Source organism: Callionymus lyra, chromosome 3 (genome assembly GCF_982586985.1).
Source record: "Callionymus lyra chromosome 3, fCalLyr1.hap1.1, whole genome shotgun sequence".
Taxonomy (NCBI): domain Eukaryota; kingdom Metazoa; phylum Chordata; class Actinopteri; order Syngnathiformes; family Callionymidae; genus Callionymus; species Callionymus lyra.
Genome location: NC_141820.1, coordinates 27,753,193 through 27,774,604, shown reverse-complemented (window position 1 = coordinate 27,774,604; position 21,412 = coordinate 27,753,193). Strand labels below are relative to the sequence as shown.

Below are 21,412 nucleotides of genomic sequence, written 5' to 3'. Positions count from 1 at the left end.
GAGTTACGCATTTGTCAATCAAGATATACAATTGTCAATAAAGTTACACATTTGCGAATCCCAGTTCAGATTCACTAACATATTCTTTCAAGTTTCAATTGCAACAGCTTTGACTCAATAATTGCCCCAGAGACGTCAAACTAAATTAATTAGAGAGGAATTCTTAGTGGACAACTAGGAGGAATTGTTGGCGGAATTGTTGGAGGAATTGTTGGAGGAATTGTTGGAGGAATTGTTGGAGGAATTGAATCATGCAGCTACTTATGATCACTGGTCCTCCGTGTGACTAATGAGCCACAAACTTTTCCATCTTAATAAGTTGAAGGTGAGAATGAAAAGTTACCACAAATGAAGGAATGGATTAATAAATAGCTAGCATAGCCTCCCACACTGCTAACTAACTAGCATTAACCATGTGAATCTGGTGAGAAAACCTCACCTCAAACTGAAAGAGTCTCCTCAAATTAACGGGAGTAATCCAGAAATCTTTGCACTGCTGACCATTGCTTAGTGACACCTGAGAAAAACGACCTGGCTCTAGTAAGACTCGTATCAAATTCTGCCATATTTGTGCTTTTTTGTGCAGAACCAGCCACCAGGTTTTATTTCTGAGATATTCAAAATGGACAAATAGACTTTTTTATTTTATTTTTTAATTTTATTTTGTTGCAAAGGTAAAAGTGAAAGTTTTATACAATTAAATTGCTCTTGACGGTTTTTCCATTTGTATATTTGTTATGTTCTTCTGTCAGTCATATTTTGGGGGTAAATTGTTGGGCTGACTATTTTTAAATACAAGTTGACGACTGCATTTGAGATTATATCGAAAATTAAATTTAAAAATGGTGAAAAGAAATCAGTGTTGCTTCTTAGTCGACAGAATAATTAACCCTTGAGTCGTCTCCGGATCAAGGTGATAGTACTACTACTACTAATAGTTTTGTCCAGTTTCCTTCACTTTTGTCAGTGAGGATTCTGAAGATTGGATCAAGTAATCCAATCGTAGTTTTAATCTGTAGTAAACCTCCAGTTTGTGTTGTTCAAAACTTTTACGGATGATCTGGATAACCAGAAATAAATTCAAAATGATTGTGATCGTTACAGGTGGTAGGTAGCAAGGATTTATAGAATTTTTTAATAAATACTTTTCTTTATATTTTGCACTTACATCACTGTCACAGTGATCACCTATGGCAGGAGTGGCTTGTTTGTTATTTATCATTTAGCCTTTTTAATTAATGTAATGCAAGACTTTTGCTAAATATCCCAAAATTTGTTCATGAATATCTTTGCTCTGGCTCAAACGAGTGGTCATCTAAAATAAATCATAAATAGATGAGGATTTTAATGATGTTTTTAGGTTTTCTCTCAAAAAAAACCTTTTCAGCAGTTAACCCTTGTGTTATCTCATTCTCTGAAAAGGGATACCTCAAATATATTTTATTATCTGGGCTCCAGGTCACCTTGACCCTGAGATAACACAAGAGTTATTTTTACCTGCTGTTGTTTCCATTGCTGGGAGCCCACATTGACATATATATCGTTCCATCTAGAGCACTGGTGATACGGATTTAGTAGTCTTAAAAGAGGTCTATTTAGATCAGGATGATCCGATCATGATACAATATTGCCTTTAAAAACTGGACCAAAACAAGAACAAAACAATGGGATTTTCAAATAACAATCTGTTGAACAACCCTGGATAGGTGGGATTGTGTCTAGCATAAAGTTTCGTAAATAACACATAAGTCCAAAAGAAAGTGGGGTATACTTTAGGTACTAAAAGGTTAAATAATTTATGCCAAACTAGCTAGCTCTCTTGCTCCAAGGTGGATACAGATTTGGTTGATATGTTTGTGACGACTCTAACACAGAGACCGTCCAGACAGGTCTCACTGTGGGAAACACAAACCCTCAAATGCCCCCTGCCATTTCCCTGCTCCGTAGATCCCAGCCAATGGAACATACAGAGCTACTTCCTGGAATATTTTCCTGTCCTGCTACAGTCATCTCCTGGATTGCATAATGGTAGCTAATGTACATCCTCATAGCATGAATGTTTTAAACTGATTTAACTTTCCCAAACAACATCACTTGTTCAACATTTTTGAGGCGTTTTTAGTCATTTGAAACGTGGAACATTGTCCTATAAAACTAAAAAGATGCACTCAATAAACCACGCAGACAGACATAGGTATGGATGCCATACTTTTTTTTATTGTGCTGAATAAAACGCAGTGAATATCTATAAAGACTGTTGAGCAAAGCAAGCAAAAAATCGTAGTGTAATCCAAGTCATTAATACTAAGTGTATAGAGAGTAAAAGACGTTAGATAGTGAAGACAACATTTGAAATGATATAGAAGGAGCGACGCAGCCACGGCGGCGACAGCGTCGCGTAAGAAAACACCTTTTTTTCAATGCTTCCACGTCCAGTCTTAGCTAATACTGACAAGCAGAGAAAAAAAAACGGTTTTATAAAATGTATCTCCCACAAAAATAAACTGTAAATATATATATATATTTATATATAAAAAATTAAGATGTTCTCCCTATGCGTTCTGACACCTGAATTTTTTTAAACAGTATTTAAGTTTGGAAACGAGGTAAAAAGCAGGCCTTTCGGGAGGTAGCGGTGTGTTTGTGATTGTACTAGAACATGTCAACACGGAGAGAAACTTCATTAAGACTCCCAGAGATGAAAGCTCGGAAAACAACTTGGTGTTCCGAGGCGTCGGGTACAAAGCTGCCACTCATTTAGCAAACCGATTTTTTGATGTGACGTAGTGACATCTGCACAGTGCTCGGATGGACTTCTTTTTACTACTCAACAAACTTTAAGGCACTTTCGTGTTAGTTTAACCTTAGTACAGGTTAAAGGTCCTCGTTTCACTTTAGCTCGTCATCACATTGTGAAAGCTTAGCTTATGCTTATATAAAAAATATACACTGTGCAACATGGAACAATCAAATATATATTCACAACAATTATTTTAAAGATGGAATACTTTTCTCGGTCACATTTGGATAATAAAGCTGTATTCTTTAAGCCAATATCAGATTAATAATTCAACAGTTCTGTAGAAATTTTACTTTTTATTTAGCATTATAGCATTTTAGCATGACCTATGTTTTCTCTGCTTTGTATTACTCAGATCATATTAAAATACAGGCTTTTCTGTGTAAATGTATATTTCCACAAAATATTTCTTATATTTCGAGTAGTTTTGAAGGAACTATCCCTTATTCTAAATCCAAATTTTACTTTTAAACAATCTTTTTTTCCTTTAGCAACAACGTGCTTAGATAGATCTAAATGAAAGTAATGACAGCAAAAATTATTTATTTTAGACTTTTAATTTATTTTAATTTGAATTGAGGGTGAAACATCTAGTTAAATCTACGTTTCTAATTCTCAAACTTTAATCAACAAAAAATATATATTTTTTTAATTTATTGCCTTTCTTTATATTTGTGAGCTTTTGATATCTTAAATTATTTTTAATTGTACAAACAAAATGTTTTGCATTTGACTCAGCGATGGGTTAAAACATAATAATAATTGCATAATGATAAATAGGTTTAATGTATTTTGTTTTACCTCCTGATTTCAAAAACTGGCTTTTGTCTGGTTTACTTTATTTCATAACCTGAAATAGGAGGATTCTAAATCAAGTCACTTGTCAATTCAAGATATTGATTTAAAGGAGAGGGAACACATTTTCATAATAAGTGAGCAATTTTGAGTGAAATATTTAAAGGCACTGGAACGATCCGTAGCACTGTGCAGACGACTGCTAGCTGTTAGCTGCCTCAGTTGCTAAAGGTACCGGCTAGCAAAGCCAGGTTGATGAAGCTAGCTCCTCTGAGGCTCTACCTCTGGCCCAGTTCAGAAAACTTCAAAGATTGCTATGATGACCGGTGGAAAGAAATGGTAAGATCTATCGCTAAGTAAAAAGCAGAACTGGTTTTTAACCACAAAAAAAAAACAAAAAAAAAACAGAGAAAGTCAATCACAGTTGATGTGATAAAACACAAAGACAGCTAAATCAAGTACAGCCTAACAAAAACTACTAATTAAAAACATGAATACAATATACAAAAATCCAAACAAAAACCTGAAGAGTCACTTGAAGATGAGACTGTAGTGAGATACGACGTCTGGATGTTACTTTGAGTTGCTGCAGTCCAGACAGACTCACAATAAACAATCTTTGTAAAAGACTGGAGGTAGGTGTTTGTCCATTGGTGAGCCCACTGTTAGCATGTTAGTATGAGGTACTGGACACGTGTAGGTAGCGCATAACTCCAGGAGGAAATCTAGACCTACTCAAAACAAACCAATAAGAAAAAAAAAAGAAAAAAAAAGCTTTTCGTCATCAACTTTTGTGTGTGTATGATTCAAGAAGTTCAAGTTTGTTGAACAAAAAGTCCAAGTTTGCATTACAAAGATGTGTCTGTAAATGAGAAAACAGTACTTGACATGTTAGCTGCTTTTTGTTTTTCGAGGCGATAACTCAGCCAGAATCATTGAAGAAGCAACTGAGAGCAGATATAGAATTGTCTACAAGATATTTGTTATTCAAGGGCAAACAAGTTGATATGAATATGTTGTGATTAAAAAAACGTACACATTAACTTAGTAAAGCTAACTAGTTTGTCTGCTCGCTGCTTCCTGGTCAGAGAGACAAAGAAGATCGGCACAGAGTGAAATTGAATTTTTAACGTTTTCAAAAGCAAAATTCTAATCATATTAATAATTAGCCTTTAACTAAACATACTATGGATTAGCAAGATGTAAACTGAAAGGTTTTTCATGGTAAAATGCTTAATGTCTGAGGGGGATTTAGAATTAGATACATGTATATTTACCACATCATAGCAGTCCAGATTTATTAGAACATAATATAAATCTGTGTAAAAATAGGTCAACGAACATTTGCCTCAAATAGTATGTTATCCTCAAATTGCCTTCGCTACTAGATAAAAATAAATGATAATTAGAAAAGCATTGAGATTGCTCATATCTCCGCCAAGGAGTTAATTGCACATGACTTTATAAAAACACAGAGTACAATCTGCTGAATTAAAAAAACATAATTGACTCTGAAAATAAAGTTTCCTGACCAGGAATTAAACTCATTAACTCATTAAACACTTAACCTTAATCTTAACCTCTGTGCCACCAGTCCAATTTTTATAGGCCAAATTTAAGGAAATGATATTTCTTTAATGCATGATTGACTTTTTTCTAAAGAAATCACCCCATGTAATAAGAATTACTTAAATAAATAATATTTGGACCCTTATTTAAAGTGGAGCTATTCTAATTTGCATTTAATTCAATATTTTCAAATCATCATAAGGCATGATACATTACATACGTTACATATTTTGAAGGGTACAAACCACAAAATGTTGTAGTAAATATAATATTTTACTGAAATCTGGATATTATTAGATATTACTCTTTATAATCTATTTTTTAATAGTTCAAATACTGATTGTAATGCAATCTTTTCACTGTTATCTACTTTTTATGCATGTTAGTCAGACAATTATGTTTTGTAGTATTTGTATATTTACATTTTCTTGACAAAACATTCATTTTTGTCAAACTTAATTGTATCATAACTAATTTTTACTCTTTCTTTTCGGAGGATCTGAAGTTCGAGACGTTAGCAATCAAGACAAAACAAAACCCTCAGTATTTAATTTATTTAAACTCAACTGGAACTGTTTTGGGTGTTAAGTATGTAATATAAGCGTTGAGAATTTTTGGACAAATTATTTTTTTGTTTCAATTTAGGTCTAATAATTAAGACTTTAAAATATCAATTCATTCTTTTCTTTTATTTCCTTTAGAATATAACGTAACAATGGGGGACAAATATAACCTTAAATGTTAAATCAATGCTTTTTACTCACTGATGTTCCTCAGCGAGCGGGAACTTTCATCAAAAGGATTTGCTCTCATCGTGCTTCTTCTGAGATTAAGACTGAGTCAAAAACAAAGTTTCGTCCGACAACCTCGCTTTACAATACAGTATCAAGTAACAACATATCATCAAATATGAGAACGCACACTGCCTTCCTGTGCATGCGCTTGTGTGTCGGCCAGCGGCAGCGTGCATTTCAAGAGCTGGATGAGTCAGAGGTAGTTTGAAATTGTGAGAAGATATTGCATATCAGTGAGCGAGGAGAACGACGACGGAGCGCCGAGCTCCCCGGCTGGGGTTACAGTGCGAGATGAGTCGAAAACGAATGTCACGCTGCCACTGAAATCCATCTGTCAAGTTTGTGTTTGTCGCTGAGGTAACACGTTTTGTTCTTGTGTTTGTTTTGTTCTTGAGGTTTTTTTAGTTTGTGAGAGGCAGAGCGAGTTGGTGGTTTCTCTTTGCAGTGCGAAATCATCGATGCTGTTTTTTTTTTTTTTAAAGCTGAGTCATGCAAACACGCGACACTTTTGTACACAAGCTTGTCCATGTGAGGGTTACAGTAGTCAGATGGGTTGTTTGTTGTTGTGTCCTACAGACGTTTCTCCGCCCAGAACTGAGAGAAAGAAAGAAGCTGGTGGATTTACAACCCACTTGGATCAGATGGGATTAAGAATGTCTCGAAACATCCTTGAATCTTAAGTAAGATCTGACACAAAATCTACGACTATTTCCGGTGTTTTTGGGACCTTTAAAGTTTCCCATAATCAATAACTATAAAAAGAAAAAAAACAGCCACTCTATACGAGGTGTGCTCCCCAATTATTAAACGTATTAAAATCTACTTTTGTGTGTTTTAAACTACTTTTTTAGAATCAAGTCAAAAGAATTGGTTGTTAACCACCAATAAAAAGCAATAAAGGGCTGATTTAAAGGGAATCGAAACGTGTTAATAAAAGAAAAGAAAAAGAAAATTGTAAGGGAATTTGTTTTGGCGATCATCCGAATAGATTCACTGAAGGGATTTGGAAAATCCTCTCGTAAGAAATATTTCTGAAAAGTATATTGAACTGAGTGACGTCACGAAGAATAAGTTGGCGAGGATGTTGCTGAAGTCGTGTGACTGACAGCCCTGAGAAAATCCCTGCTTTTGCACCAGTTCGAGTCTGGGCGTGTTTGTGTGTGTTTTTTTTGAGCCAACACTAAGACTTTGCACTTAAGTGAAGATGATGTTTTTGCTTAGATCCGTGTGGCTTCACCCAATGAAAATTTAAAAAAAAAAAAAAAAAAAAGGGAAATTCTCGAGCTGAATTGAAATCCAAGTTGGAAGTTTTTCCGTTTTCTTAAAAGTGGTCAAGACAGTCTTTTCCCTTTGAAAGACCTGACAGCTGAATGAGGTAGAGGTTTCACGGTGTACAAGCTTAATCGTCCTCTGGGGACTCGCCGGCCTCTTCTTCCTCCTCTTCTTCCTGCAAACAGGGAAAAAAAAAGTTGGTTAAACCAACAAGGAAAGAAACTGTTTCAAAGTAGTGTAGTCTGAAGAACTGATGGATAGGTTTGTGTTTAACCCTCTGATGACCATATGTGGGAATCTTAGAGCAACAACTCCGGAAACAATCGGTGTGATTAAAAGACGTTTCTGAACATGGAAAACCAGCAAAGAGCTGTCTAATGATATATGCTTATTATTTTAGAAACACATGCAGATGCAAGGACAAGTTCACTGAGAGGGGGTGAGTAAAAAAAAGTTAGTTATTGAGTGTTTCAGTTAGAAAGTGAGATAGCAAGTGATTTTATTTTGATAATAAATATTTTCGACTGTTAATCTGTTCCTTTTTGGAGTTATTGGCGATATTTACCCGGAGTTCTGATTCATACTCTACTCTTACACGGTAGCAGCGACCGCTAAAAACAATTTAAAAATATAGATTTATTGAAGTTTTTCAACGTCAAGAACAATGTTTGTTGAGGCTTCAACACAATAAAGACGAGCATCACAGAGGTATTTGAATGTTTTAAGTATAATTTAGAAAGAATACATTTAAGTCTAGAACTCTAAAAGGTTATATATTCATCTGAAAATAATCCCAACCCTTAGTCGACATGAGGGTGAGTAGAAAATGAGTAAAATTTTAATCTAAAGTGAACAATCACTTTAAAGTCCCAGAATTTCATTTTTTTTGTAATGTCAAATATTTCAGTTTGATCATTGACTTCATTCTGCAATTCTCACCATGTTAGAAAGTTGCTTCCCATTTGGCATCTTTTTTCTAATTTAACATTCAAAAACTCAGAAATAAAAACAGTGATCAAATCTATGTATTAACAATTAAAACTAAACTTGCAACAAATGGGCCTTTTGCATATTACGCAGTCCTGGCATCATCAACTTAAGTCATTTATGTAGCTTTAATTAAATTAACTTCTTAATAAAAATACACCCATAATCAGAAAGAAAAATAATCAGAAAGAATACAACAAACAACTGAATACAAATCAAATTTGGATCAGAAAACTGCTGAAAAACAACTAGCACAAAGCCCAGTCTCAAAGGAATTTACCTCCAGTTGAGTTTGAGACCCTTAACTTAAATTAATCATTCAGCACACAAAAAGCAGCTCATGAAATGAAACACAGCTCAGGTCACCTGTCGGTAATCGTGGTGGTTAAAGGGTTAACTGACTTGATGCAACAAAGCCACTGAGTGGTACAAGGTAAATGATTGACCGGAGCTGGAGCCGAGCGTTGCTATCTTTGCTGCTTTAAAATAGTTACGTATATATAGTTCTTCCATGTCCGGTCATGCGAAGTCGATCAACACCATCCTGTCAGCGTTAAATCTCTGCTGTATTTAAACCTGTCACGAGGCAACACACGCTCAGTATTCTGATTTATACTCGGCTCTTAACACCGGGAAACACAAGAGAATGAAAAACTATTTTCATTGATCCAAGTCTGTATGTATAAACAACGCGTCAGTTTTTTTTTCCAGGTGTCACAAGTGTAGCGTTGCCACCTTTACTGCACGGAAATGGAAGAAAACGACTTTGATCAATGACAACTGAAATCTTTCTCTATATAGATAGACTTTATTAGTTAATATAGACTTTATAAAATTATATCTATATATAAGTACTAGGACGATGAAGGATTGTTTCATCAACAATCTTTAAAAGGGTTTTTTAAACATTTAGCATATGTACACCTGTCATTTTTTATCTTCTCTGCCTACATTTGTTCTATCTATAAAACGCTAGGTCTGTCTGCATCTTAACCCTTGTGTCGTCTCGGGGTCACCCAGTGGTGACACGAGGGTTAATGTCTCATTCACTCCCAAACCAGTCAGAAAAGTTTATTTTAAAAAGAAAACAGCATTTACAGTACTGACGGTCAAAGGTTGGTGATTCAGTCCTGGCTAAAGCGGAGCAGAACCCCAATGAAAATGCATCTAATTTGGATGAAATTGAAACCATATATATATCATTTAAAATATATAATTCCAGAAAAATTAAAATGGTGTATTGAAGGGCAGCTTTGAATAATATATTTTTATTTTATACATGTTGTGTTAAATTATTATTGTTGCTTTGGAGTTTGTTTTTCAGTTTACTTTCTTGAGAATCAAAAAGGTGTTGATGGTCGAGCGAACAGGAGAAAACATAAAAACACTCCTTTCTTCTCCGATGAAATGGATTTCATTTTCCACATGGCTTCATTTTATACAGGGAGGCAAACTGACACAATTTATAACCCTCATCCTTTCCCAGGCCGCGGCCGTGCACCCATTCAGCGGCTGAAGCCTGACTGCATTCTGAAGCTCCTGCTCCATTCATTAGTGCTCGCAGACTTGAGCCTTGAAGGGTCTGCTTAAATGCTACCATGTGTGACGGGGGCACAGGAGAGCAGGGGCGGAGAAAAAAAAGGTGCGGGTGGTGGAACAACAAAAGAAGCTTTAATCATATTGAACCCCCCCAAAAACCAATCCACATACCGACCTGCTGGCTCAAAATGACACACTTTTCTTAATAACTTTTGCGTCATTATTCCACGTGGTGTCGGTACATGACGCACACCCATACGGTTAGATCACCTGAGCAGGTGTCTGGTGTTCTTTTCATTGTGAGCAGGTGTCGTTTTTCATTGAGAGAATTCGGCCACTTATCCACGACCAGGTCGCAGGTCGAACAGTTTTTAATGTGTAAAAGATTGCGAGTATTGTAATATATATGATGAGGGGTTACCAGAGAATGTTGGATGATGAACATGGACTGAACACATCTTGAAGTACTGAACTTCTTTCATTCATTTGTCTAATGCTGTGATTGATGTGCTTTTGGGAATTATTTTCCTTTGCATTTAACAAACTTGAATGTTTATCAGTATTTTATTTCAGACTTAAGTTGATCACAGAAATAAGAACTTTAATCAGGAGATGCTTTCTTTTGGATAAATCACTTTTGTTCACGTAGAACGATGAAGACACTTTTTATTTTAGTCAGAACTTGAGTTCCCCCCGTGAACATGCGTTTGCACAGAGGATGAATTTTTTTTTATCAAGTCTCTTCGCTAAGGGTTGGTTCACCTGCTGTCAGGAAATGTTTAGGTTTCAGTCCATGTCAAGCCTGTTCAATTTCTGAACAATTGACCAGATGCACTTTACTTTTATAACTCGTTTCCTTCAGCGGTGCTGCGCGTTGATGTGGAAAAACTAGAATTGAAAAAATGAATAAAATGATTCATCTGATAAGTTTGTATTGTATTTCATTTTCCCACATTTTGCACTAGGGGTCGGTCCATGGTGTGTTGAAGGCTAACCGAAATCCAAGCTGTGACAGGAAGTATGAGTCAAATTGTGATATTGTCTTTTGATTCTTGGTGACTCGATCTCCCATAAAATTTAAGTTAAACTGATGTAGTAGCAAGTCTAAATTGTTAACATCCATAATCTCTGTTTCTCAACTTAAACACTGACATTTTGAATACCAAGAGTGTGTCTGCTTTGTTATCGTCTTCTAACTTCTTCTCGGTAGAACACTTTGTCGTCTGGATGCTCCTTTGTTGAGTTATGCTTGATCCTGAGTTTACATTTTTGTTAAAATCTTTACATTTATCACAATACTGACTCTGCCTCGTCACATGCACTTCAGTCAAACCTTTGTCCTAGAACATTTTAGGACCACCCTCCTTCTCTCTATACTATCAGTTTAAACTGGCTTTCGGGGTCCCCTTGTGCATGTGGGGTGAACCTTCCAGCGCCAGCCGCACCCCTGTGCTGGAATGAAGGTCTGACGTTGGGCACAGACGGGCGGTGTTGAGGCTGAGATAAAGCAGCCTATCAAAGTGGGAGACCTAAATGGCATTTTTATAGCTTGCAGCTCGGCGGGCCTCACAGCACCTCCCCACTACTTCAGCCCTGTTCCCACACAGCTACAAATCAAAGCCAAGTTATGCATTCACACCAAAAAGTGGCCTGTACCAGCAAACACAGGGAGGCAGGCGGATTCCTAGAGAGTGAGGGCATGCTGACGGGGAAGGAGGTGGGGGTCCTGTGTCGTTTTTCACTCACTTATTGCCATTCCGCTTTCATCCTCGCCCCTAATGTACTGACTAGCGCCATAAACAGCAACCGAAACAGATGTAGAGACGCCACGCAACTTTTTTGGGGGCCTTGTTAGAGACGTTACCTCAGTGCACTTTTTTTTTCTTTTTGACAAAATTCACTGTTTACGAGATGAAATTCAAACAAAAGAACAGATGTTCCATGTCTCACAGTTTACTGATAACAAAGGCTATGATTCACGAAAACACTTACAGCGATTAAAGTCAAAGCGACGATGAACACTCGAGTTTTTATTTATTGCACGAGTTTACAATGCATGATCAATTGTTAGTAGATAAAACACAGATACTATAATACAGTACTCTGTCTTTTTACAATTATAATAAAGGCTTATATATGAGAAATAAACCATTTAAGATCCTGTCGCCACCAACAAGATGTGATTTGAAATGACTGTAGCTCCTCAAAGGTTAAAACTGTCTAGAAAATGATTTTTAAGAAAGAGCTGTAAGACGTTTAAAACAGATTCACTTTGATATTCGTCAAATATTAAACTGTCTTCTTAGAATAATAAGTCCGGATCAATCTGTTTTGCTATATACAATTCATGGCTTTTATTTAAGTATAAAACTTTGCAAAACACATTTTTTAAATGACGTTAAAAATGTGCTACCACACACAACTGTAGGGATAAATTTACTGGGAGTGGGTGAGACTCAAAGGAAGCATTGTTAATTTTTCAGTTTGAAAGTGAGTGTGAAAATGAATTATTTTAGATATAAAAGACTAGTAGTCAGTTTTCAATTGTTCGAGTCTCACTCAGAACCATGAACATAACAAATTTGTATAAATTATAAATGTGTCTTGTTTTAATAAAACATCATGTACCATGTTAGGAAGTTAAAAAAAATCCACTTGAATAATTGTTCTTCCCTCTAAACCTTTCGGTGAGACAGATGTTGAATAACTGCTTGAGAAAAAGCAATTGTTATAGTTAAAAGCGTTGAGTTGTAACTCTCTGTAGCTCTGAAAAGTGTTGTTTTTTTTGGCTATGAATGTGAAACACACAGCGCTTAGTAAGTTCTATACACAGGTTTTTAAATAAAAGTCAAAGAGTCTAAGAGTATGTTTTCTGTTGTTATCTGTGTGTAAAAGATCTTACCTGAGCAGGCTTTTTCTGGACAACTTGCTGTGGCTGTAAAATAAAAAAAAGAGGTTAGTCTACGACGAGTACATTTTACATTTAAGTTTATTTTGTCACATTACACACAACACACATTTGATCTGTTAATATCGAGCGTTGTCTGAGTTTCCTACATCGATCAAGGAAAGTATTAAGGAAGGTTTAAGGTGAGAACAGGCGGCGTTTTAGCAACTTGGTAGCCGCGGGTTGACGACAATATAGCGGACGCAGCTGCCACTCGCACTTGGTCATGTTACATTAAGATGGTACGAATGTATGATTTGGATTACGCTCAATCTAAATAAACCTGACGGAAACATTGAGATCTGCTTATCGGCTTAAAGGGGCACATGTTGAGATCGGGTATCAAACCCCATTAAAATCCCTTGAAATGGAAAGAGCAAAATACTCATCCTTGGCGATGAAACGACACCATTGTGGGGCATTGGAAGGTGCTAACGATATTAATAAACCTTGGGATTGCACTGGATTGGAAACAACTGCACAGGAAGTGACCCTGGACTAGTGTCGGACAGCTGAGCACTCCAACGGCCCAAAGAATGCCAAGAGGAAAAAGTTTAAGTCTTGGGCGAATCTAAACCGACCAGCTGCCGGTCCTATGATGGGAGCACCGTGTCCCTAACCCCCGACACACACACAAGATCAGTGCCAACAGCTGGTGGCCTTATGTGCCAACTCTGACGGGAATGCCAACGGGCTCAAGTGCAGTAATGAAGTCCATGTCAACACCGGGTGGGTCCTACACGCAGAATTCAAAGAAGGAACCATTTTGGCAAGGCGGCTCTTTTCAGAGATTGTCGTCCGTTCCAAAAGCAGATTCAAGACTTCTGCTGTCTAAGTACTTTCCCTGCTACCAAGCCGGAAGTCCAAAAACCATTCACTCCGTCTTGCTATGTGTGGAGTGACCTCACCTATGGCCGCAACGTTCTGAAATTGACGACTGTTTATCCTGAAAGTAGCTGGCCACCATACTTCAATTGTTTTCCCACACAAGACGCTAAAATGAATCGTAATCGTAATAGAGTATTTTATATACAAATATGCACGATATTCCCTTCTTTACTCTGCCGCCTCCGTCCCAAATTTACAACCAACATCTTTCACGGCATTTTCGTTGCAATCATTTCTATCGTGACTGATAATATTTTTTTAAGAACACGATGGAACACCATGATTTGTTAACACATGCGAGCCGGGACACACTTCTGCTTTCACGACAATGCTGTTACACTGTTCCTTTTGAGGGAGCCAAAAAATATCGTACTGTAGGAGAATTCTTGCTCTCTTTGAGATTTTAACCTTGAAACTACTAAAAAAATCCCCACTGGCTGATTGCTCCTTATGTCACCCACATAAAAAGAAAGTGATTGGTTGAAAACGCCTTTAAAACTGCAGATGAAGACATGATACACAGAAAGAATTTGTCTTGAATCATTATTTGTAGTGTGTTTTCAAGACCGAGCATTTCGTGTTCATCGTTCATCCCTGCTGAAACATCTTTTCAGGGAACAGCGCTTTAACTTTTTGGGGTTTTCCCACTTCCATGTACGGAATCATTGGTGCTTAACAGGGAGTCGTCTATAAAGCTTGACTTGTGTTGCATCTGGTACCAAGTATTTGGAAATAACCATCAGTGAAACTCAATCCCTGTTAAGGTCGAACAACATGTCTCTCTCTCTCTCTCTCACCAACCACGGAGAGTCTCTCTCTCTCCACGACGCAAAAGGGAAATCTAAGCATTTTGATGTTGCCTGGTTCTGACACCATGAATCAGTGGTGGGCCCCAACAGCTGCTAAGTCTTACAAGTGATTCCGAGAGCAGCCCGAGTAATAGTGCAAAGGCGGCACAAACAGCATTGGAAGGTATGCAAGGTAGAGTATGACTGTAAGAAGCACGGTGGTTTACCCCCCTCACGGATGAAACCCAATCTATCTAGTACTCCAAGAATGCAGGGCTCCGGGGTCTCAGCTCCACAAACCACCCAGCAGACTTCCTTTGATCAAAGAGGGAAAAAAAATTCCTTCGCCTTGCCGGGAACCCTGCACGCCATTCACAAAAGCACCCACCTAGAGATCGCCGAGCCAACGACGGTGTTCACGAGCATGTTGTTAATACAACTATGACAATTATAGTCACACACATTGCAGACACAGATAAGCTGTGCGAGTTTGAGCCTCGTGAAGTGAAAAAACCTGAAGAGTGATGCCTTAAGTAGATTTTCCACTGAGCAAATTTATCTTGATCCGTCAACTTATTGTCCCCAGAAAAATAATCATATTGTTTCTTATGATAATTCCAGCTAATATTATAGTTACTGCGTTACTTCTATCTACCAATAGTGGCGTTTTGTACATTCACCAAGATTTACCGTTTTGACGGGTTTCGTTTTTTAAAGACCTTGAAAGTTATACATGTAACGCTAAATCACAACATGATGTGATGTGTTGATAAATATAAAACAGCCTCAACAATCATTAATTATTATTACTATTAAAATTGTCCTTCTAGCAAATAAATATTTATATGATTTAAACAATTTCATTTTACTTAGCATTACCTAAGTAAAAATAAACAGGAAAACCCCAACTTTTTCTGCACCACAGACCAAATAAATGATTCTTTTTACCAAAACAAGCTTCTTGACGTGTTATAGTTACAGATTAATGTTACAGAATCGTTTTCATTTCTTAAAAATAAGACACATTTCTGATATTAATAAACCTGAAATGTTATAAATAAACTGTTGAAAGTTAAAGTAAAATAAAAGTTTTTCTTCAACAAAGACTAAAAAGAATTGTGGATAAAGATGCTAATCCAGAATTACACCCATACAATAGTTTCATACATGTTCTATTATCAACATTTTCTTAAAGAAATATCATTTTTAAAAATTAATGTATATTATATACCTCCCTGGCAGAGGTAACAAGCTGTTGGGTGAAATTGTACAGACAGCCCCAACCTCCACTTAACAAACATGTCTGAAAAATCCAAAATGTTCGGGTCAAAAAAGGTTAATCTGCTTCCCTGCCTGTGTGACTGCGTGTCAGCCTGGTTGTCTAATGTGTGTACATAGGTGTTTCCGCTCGGCTGTTCCTGCAGTCCGAGTGTTAATTATCTCATAAGATAGTCGCTGCTGTTTGTTCTGGTTAACCGTTACTGGACCACACCAACCTTTGCACCTCCTTTGAAGCCGAAGCTTTAATTTGAACAACTAAGTTCAACAATCCCTCCACAAACACACGTCTGCATGGATGAAGGGTTGGTAATGGGATATGCTTCGGCTGGAACCCGGCATGGAGCAGGAGGCCGTGAAAACCAGGAATGCTTCCCATTTAAAGAGTTAAAATTTAACAAGTTGCTCTAACAGAGAGCTCTGAGGAGGTGACCGTTTGACTTATCTGACTGGAACACTTGGGAATGCGCTGTTGCTCTGGGAAACTATAAAACCGTCAATGAGGAGGCGAGATAAGGAAGATGAGACATTTATCATCAACCTCAATTAAACCTTCATATTAAATCAACGTGTCTCTGTTGCGTTTGAGAGCCTAAACGTTAACAGACCATTGTTTATGAGCAAAAAAGATAGGGCTGAACCACGATGATGTTATTTTGTGATGTACAGTATATGGTTGTATCAACCAGCACTAGTGAAAGGCCCCATGTACAGATCTTTAAATAGAGTTTTTGGATCCCCTGAGTGTCAGAATAGTATAAAAATGCTGTTGTGAAATATTTATTTGAAATATGCATTTGTTTACAAAACCAGTCTTTGGTTCGTCTACCGTTTTATCGTCCTAGTACTTCCTAGAAAAACTCTGATCCACTGAACCCGCAGTTTCTGCAGACTCTCCATTGTTTACGTAGAAAAGAACATCATTAAAAAATAGCTGCTTCAATACATGGACAACATTGCTACATCTTGGAATGCTTAAGTAAGTAAGAAAAAGTATTTAATTGACTTATATTTTCCAAACTATTAAGCGTATATAAAAACCTTAAAATTTCTCTGCACTTTATAACCTGTGCAAATTCTGGTCATAAGAAAGTTAAAAGGTCAGTAAGTAAGCTTTATTAGTGACCTTGAAAAGATTTTATGTGGTAAACATTGCTAAAAACTGTAGTTTTACTCCACTAGCCATTGTATTACTCCACAAGGCGACGTAGTATTACTGTGCAAGGCATTGTATTACTCCAAGAGGCGCCGTAGTATTACTCCACTCGCTATTGTATTACTCCATCAGGCTCCGTTGTATTACTCCACGAGGCGACGTAGTATTACTCCACTAGCCATTATATTATTCCACGAGGCGACGTAGTATTACCCTGCGAGACTCCTAAGTATTTCTCGACCAGGCGTTGTTGTATTACTCCACGAAGTGCCATAATATTACTCCACTAGGCACCGTTGCATTACTTTGCGTAATGATTCACATTCGTTTCTTTATCTAGGTACATAAAAAAAACCTTGTGATCTTAAACTTTATGCTCTCTAATAACTAAGTGCACGTAATGTTGGCCAACACAAACTATTCCTGGGTCATCACAGTAACATGTAACTATGAGGTATGTTGAATAAAAATCTGGTGCGCCATATGTATGAACTTATACCTGTACATTGATGTTGCGGTTAATAATCAGGTGCGCCTTATTGTGCAAAAAAAGGTATATTCAATTTACTGGGCTCATTTTATTTTTCGTTTGTGATTTGGGGGTTTTATTGTACCCTATCAAGCTGAACCCAGTTTGACCATTTTCTGACTAGCAAAGTGGTACATTTAATCTAAAATATCATCATCATAGCTAACGCTATACCTGACAGACCATCTTGATGTTGGAAAAGCAGAATTTGTTCTAGTATTTTGTTAAGAGAAGCGAAGGATAGTGCTCAACTGTGATCTAGTGGAGTCGTATGGTTAAAGCCTCATGCATGAGCGGAGACTGTACATGAAGGACCACGGTCAAGTTGGAAAAGAACACAATGTTCTTTCCCGAATTTTGGGTGTGTCTTGAAAGCTGTCTGTTTTTATTTGATACATTAAGCTAACTGGTTCCAGTTAAGGACTTCAGTGTGGATTAGGTTGAGTGAAGAAAGTTGATCCCCTTAATGGGTTGTTGCAATCAAGAGTGTTGTCCTTTTGACTTTATCGCACTACCTTGAGAATCATCATCATCACTTGCCGGGGCCACCCAACAGCTCTTGCTGCCCAACCGCCATCAGGTCGAATGAATATCAAATGCGGTGCTGCCTGGAGCGCAGCATTCCTTGGAGGAAGTTGCCCCTCTCTCATCTCGTCCACTGCTCAACACTCAACCTTTGCTCGTCCCGTCAGAGTTGTGAATTGCACCAACCAGGACCGACTAAACCCAGCGATTAGGGGGAATTTGCCGAAGGGCCCTTTGTAGAGGAGAAAACTGTCTGTCGTTGCAAGGAATGTGGAAAATTCCAAGCAGACAAGCTGCCTTTTGTTGAGTGGGATTTTTTTTTTTTTTTGTGGGGGGGGGTGGATGAGGGGGGGTGGGGGTGTTCTGAAAGGAAAGAAAGGCACAGACAAATTGGACTGGCTCCATTTAGGAGACTCCACTGTTTGAAGTGAAATCTGTTCCCAGAGTGTTCCCGAGCAAAAGTGGACAGAACTTAAGGAATGAAAAAAAAGGGGGGTTTTAGTTGGACAGAGGTGTTACATGGGAAGAAATAATCATCTGAAAATGTAATTCACTTGATAACTATCAAGGAAAATCATGGGTTTTCAACAAGCTCTGAAGATGCTTTTTTAATTGAAATCAAACTTATGTTTATAAAATAAAATCAACAGTATTTATATATCTTATTTTGAGAAAAAGGTTTTATTTATTCGACCCAATGCTGTACTTTCTATCGTAGATATTAGCTTACAATGCTAGCTGTGGACTTCCTTCGGTAAAGTTACTACTCTGTAACAGTACCTTTATATAGTTTAATTGGCAATTACTGTGTTGATATATTAAGTGTCTCTTAAATTGATCTCAGACCTCTATTGTACTCATCAGTTAGTATGTATCTGTTTTTACGAAACTCTCTGCTGTGAAGTGATTAGTCAATTGGTTGAGGTTTGTCACTGCGTGTCATCAATCCGGGAAGTCTCCACTTCCAAGGGACTTGTTGTATAAACAAAGTGGGAGTGAACTGGCTGGAGGAGGAGTGAAGACCAATAGTACGTCATAATGGACTCCACTTTCGTAACCTCTCGTTCAACGAGATTTCAGACTGGGGAGAACCTAAGTAATAACTTAAAAATATCCTCATGATGAGGTACTTACTGCATCTTGGAGAGGAAGACTTCAACATTTAAATGAGTCAGGAGAGTTGGGTTTTTACCTTAGATGCCATTTAAAAATTTAGACCAATACTTTATGAAGCTATAATAATAAACAAACAATAAGACATTTTTATGCTATCAAACATTTCATGTTATGAGGTCATTTGCATCTCAAATACAATGACTTTGCTCTGTTACACGTTCGTAAAGATGAATTAATCTGCTCTATGAAAAACGGCTGCTCAAATGACAATTCTAATATTCGTCTTAGATCATGTATTTTACATAATGAAAAAACCCATAGAAAAAAGAAAATGGCACCAGCTGCATAGAACCCACAGTGTATTGATTGAAGCTCTTTTATTTCCATAATTATTTTTTTTAAAAGAAGTTGATTTGGGCATCAAATGTCTGAATCCATGAATTATTTAGTTTTAAACTACGCTCTCGAGGAGGAAGCCCCACACTTACGCTCTTCCTTGTTGCAGCGGCAGATGTTGTGAATTAACCTGTCGTGCCTGGAGCCGCTCGACTTCCTGCCTCATAATAGTGGTAGCAGAAATGCTCTAATGACATAAATGCCCATATCTATTTAAAGGAATTGAAGGAGGCGCATTGTGAAAGGGAAAGAACAAAATCCAGCGCCGGGACAACCCGGGACAGCTGTGGAGCTTCCTGTGTAAAACAAACAGTGACTAAGGGGGGTCGCTCTAAGTGCTCTACTTCTGTAACGCCACTATAAATGTTTATTTTTAGATTGTGTCGAGCAACTTCCCTATTCCCCCCCCACCCTTCAAACATACCTGATGAGGGACTCGTGAATATAAGATGTTTTGCTGGCAAGTAACCTAAGATTGTGTGTTATGATTGAGCCGTCGACACCAGAGATGACCTTAAATTCCTCTCCGGGGATTTCCAGAGTCTGATATTTGCACTGGATTTATTCATCCTTGCAGATATGACTCCATTCATGCAACAGTAAAACAACAGAATGTCATTCATCAAGTTGAAAACTGGGCGTGTAAGGTTTTTTTTTTGGAATAGATGGAGGATTATCTTGGCTGGCTTTTTATCTTTGTAAGACTTTTGTCTGAACTTTCTTACAGCTTGTATTTTACAGACGATAATAACACACTCTACCAGGAACAAAGGTTTGTTGTGGATGAATAACAAACATCACTGCTTCTTTCATTCATCTTTTATATGGCAATAGATAAGGATCGCTCAAAATGAACCAATGTAGATATCTGCTTTTACAAGTTTTTTCTCATCTTTTTTAATGGAGGATAAAGAGAGAACAACATGAATAAATGTCCACAGTGATGCTTGCACGTAACACCAACCAAAAGTTACTCTTACATTGAGTTTGTTTGGTATTATCACCTCCTATACCGGCAACCTCAATAGGGTTAGCAAAACTTGCATGGCTAGAATACATTAAGAAAGTATTTAGACTGTCTTTAGAGTCAGAGAAACTGGAGAAAAATCTTTGGTTTGATTCACCACAATGCAAGTTGTGGTCTATGACGACCACACAATAATCAGATTTGGTGAGTCTGTGGTAATAAAGTTCATCAAAAAAATTTAGGCAGAATATGTGAACAATTTAGTCAAAACAAGTCGTTTTGACTTTCTTAAAAATCAGTGTAGAATGAGATTTGACTAAAAAAAAATACAACACAAGATGTTTAATAGTGATTTATAAATGAGAATAAGTGTTTTTGTTGGACATTAACGCATTCCAGACCACCAGCTCCAAATAAATACAGATAAGATTAACCCTAGGATAGTTTTTCAACTATCAATAGGTATTGATTACTGATCTGAAACTAGTTTGTCTATAAATTCTGTGTTTTTCTCAAGTTCCATCTTGATTAAGGAAAGTTTAAAGCCTTCTACTTATCTGATTGAACCGCTGCTCACTTGTTAAAGCAGCAAGTGTAACTGCATTGTTGTGAATCCTCTGTTGCTCCATTACAACATTACAACCATTTGGTCAGTGTCCAGTGAGCAAAATGGTCGTTATTTACACTGTGGTCTGAAATAATTGATATTATATACACTTTACACAGGTTATACATAACGCATCTGTCCATTGTTCTTCTTGCAGTATTTGAACTCCTGAACTTTGATTATGCTGTTGTTCTAACGGCTGACAAGTCAAGGTGTTTTTTAGCTACCGTGGTAGGTCTAGTTTGCCTTCTGTCACCGACTTGCTTCCGGACTTCATGAACACTCTACATGAAGTACAATCGCTGTCTCACTCCCCCTCAGTGAACTCAATGCGGTAGCTGTGTGTGCGGTCTTGGCTTGTCTTAGCCCCAAGCAGTGGTAGGACTTGGCCTCCCATGACCTAGTCTAGTTCCTTGCACCACTACGAACAGAGTCCTTAAATAGACGTGCTAGACATCC

At 37.4% G+C, this 21,412-nt stretch overlaps 1 protein-coding gene across 1 annotated transcript in view; it reads right to left on the bottom strand.

Moving 5' to 3' along the window:
* Nucleotides 1-7,357: 7,357 nt before the first annotated feature.
* The window catches only part of hmga2 (high mobility group AT-hook 2), a 33,499-nt gene continuing 19,444 nt past the window's right edge, over nucleotides 7,358-21,412 (bottom strand). Inside the window, exons 4-5 of the mRNA XM_087786065.1 lie at nucleotides 12,659-12,691; nucleotides 7,358-7,405 (exon numbers count right to left, since the gene is read on the bottom strand). Coding sequence (XP_087642191.1) covers nucleotides 7,358-7,405; nucleotides 12,659-12,691 — 81 coding nt within the window. The remainder of the gene's footprint in view (nucleotides 7,406-12,658; nucleotides 12,692-21,412) is intronic.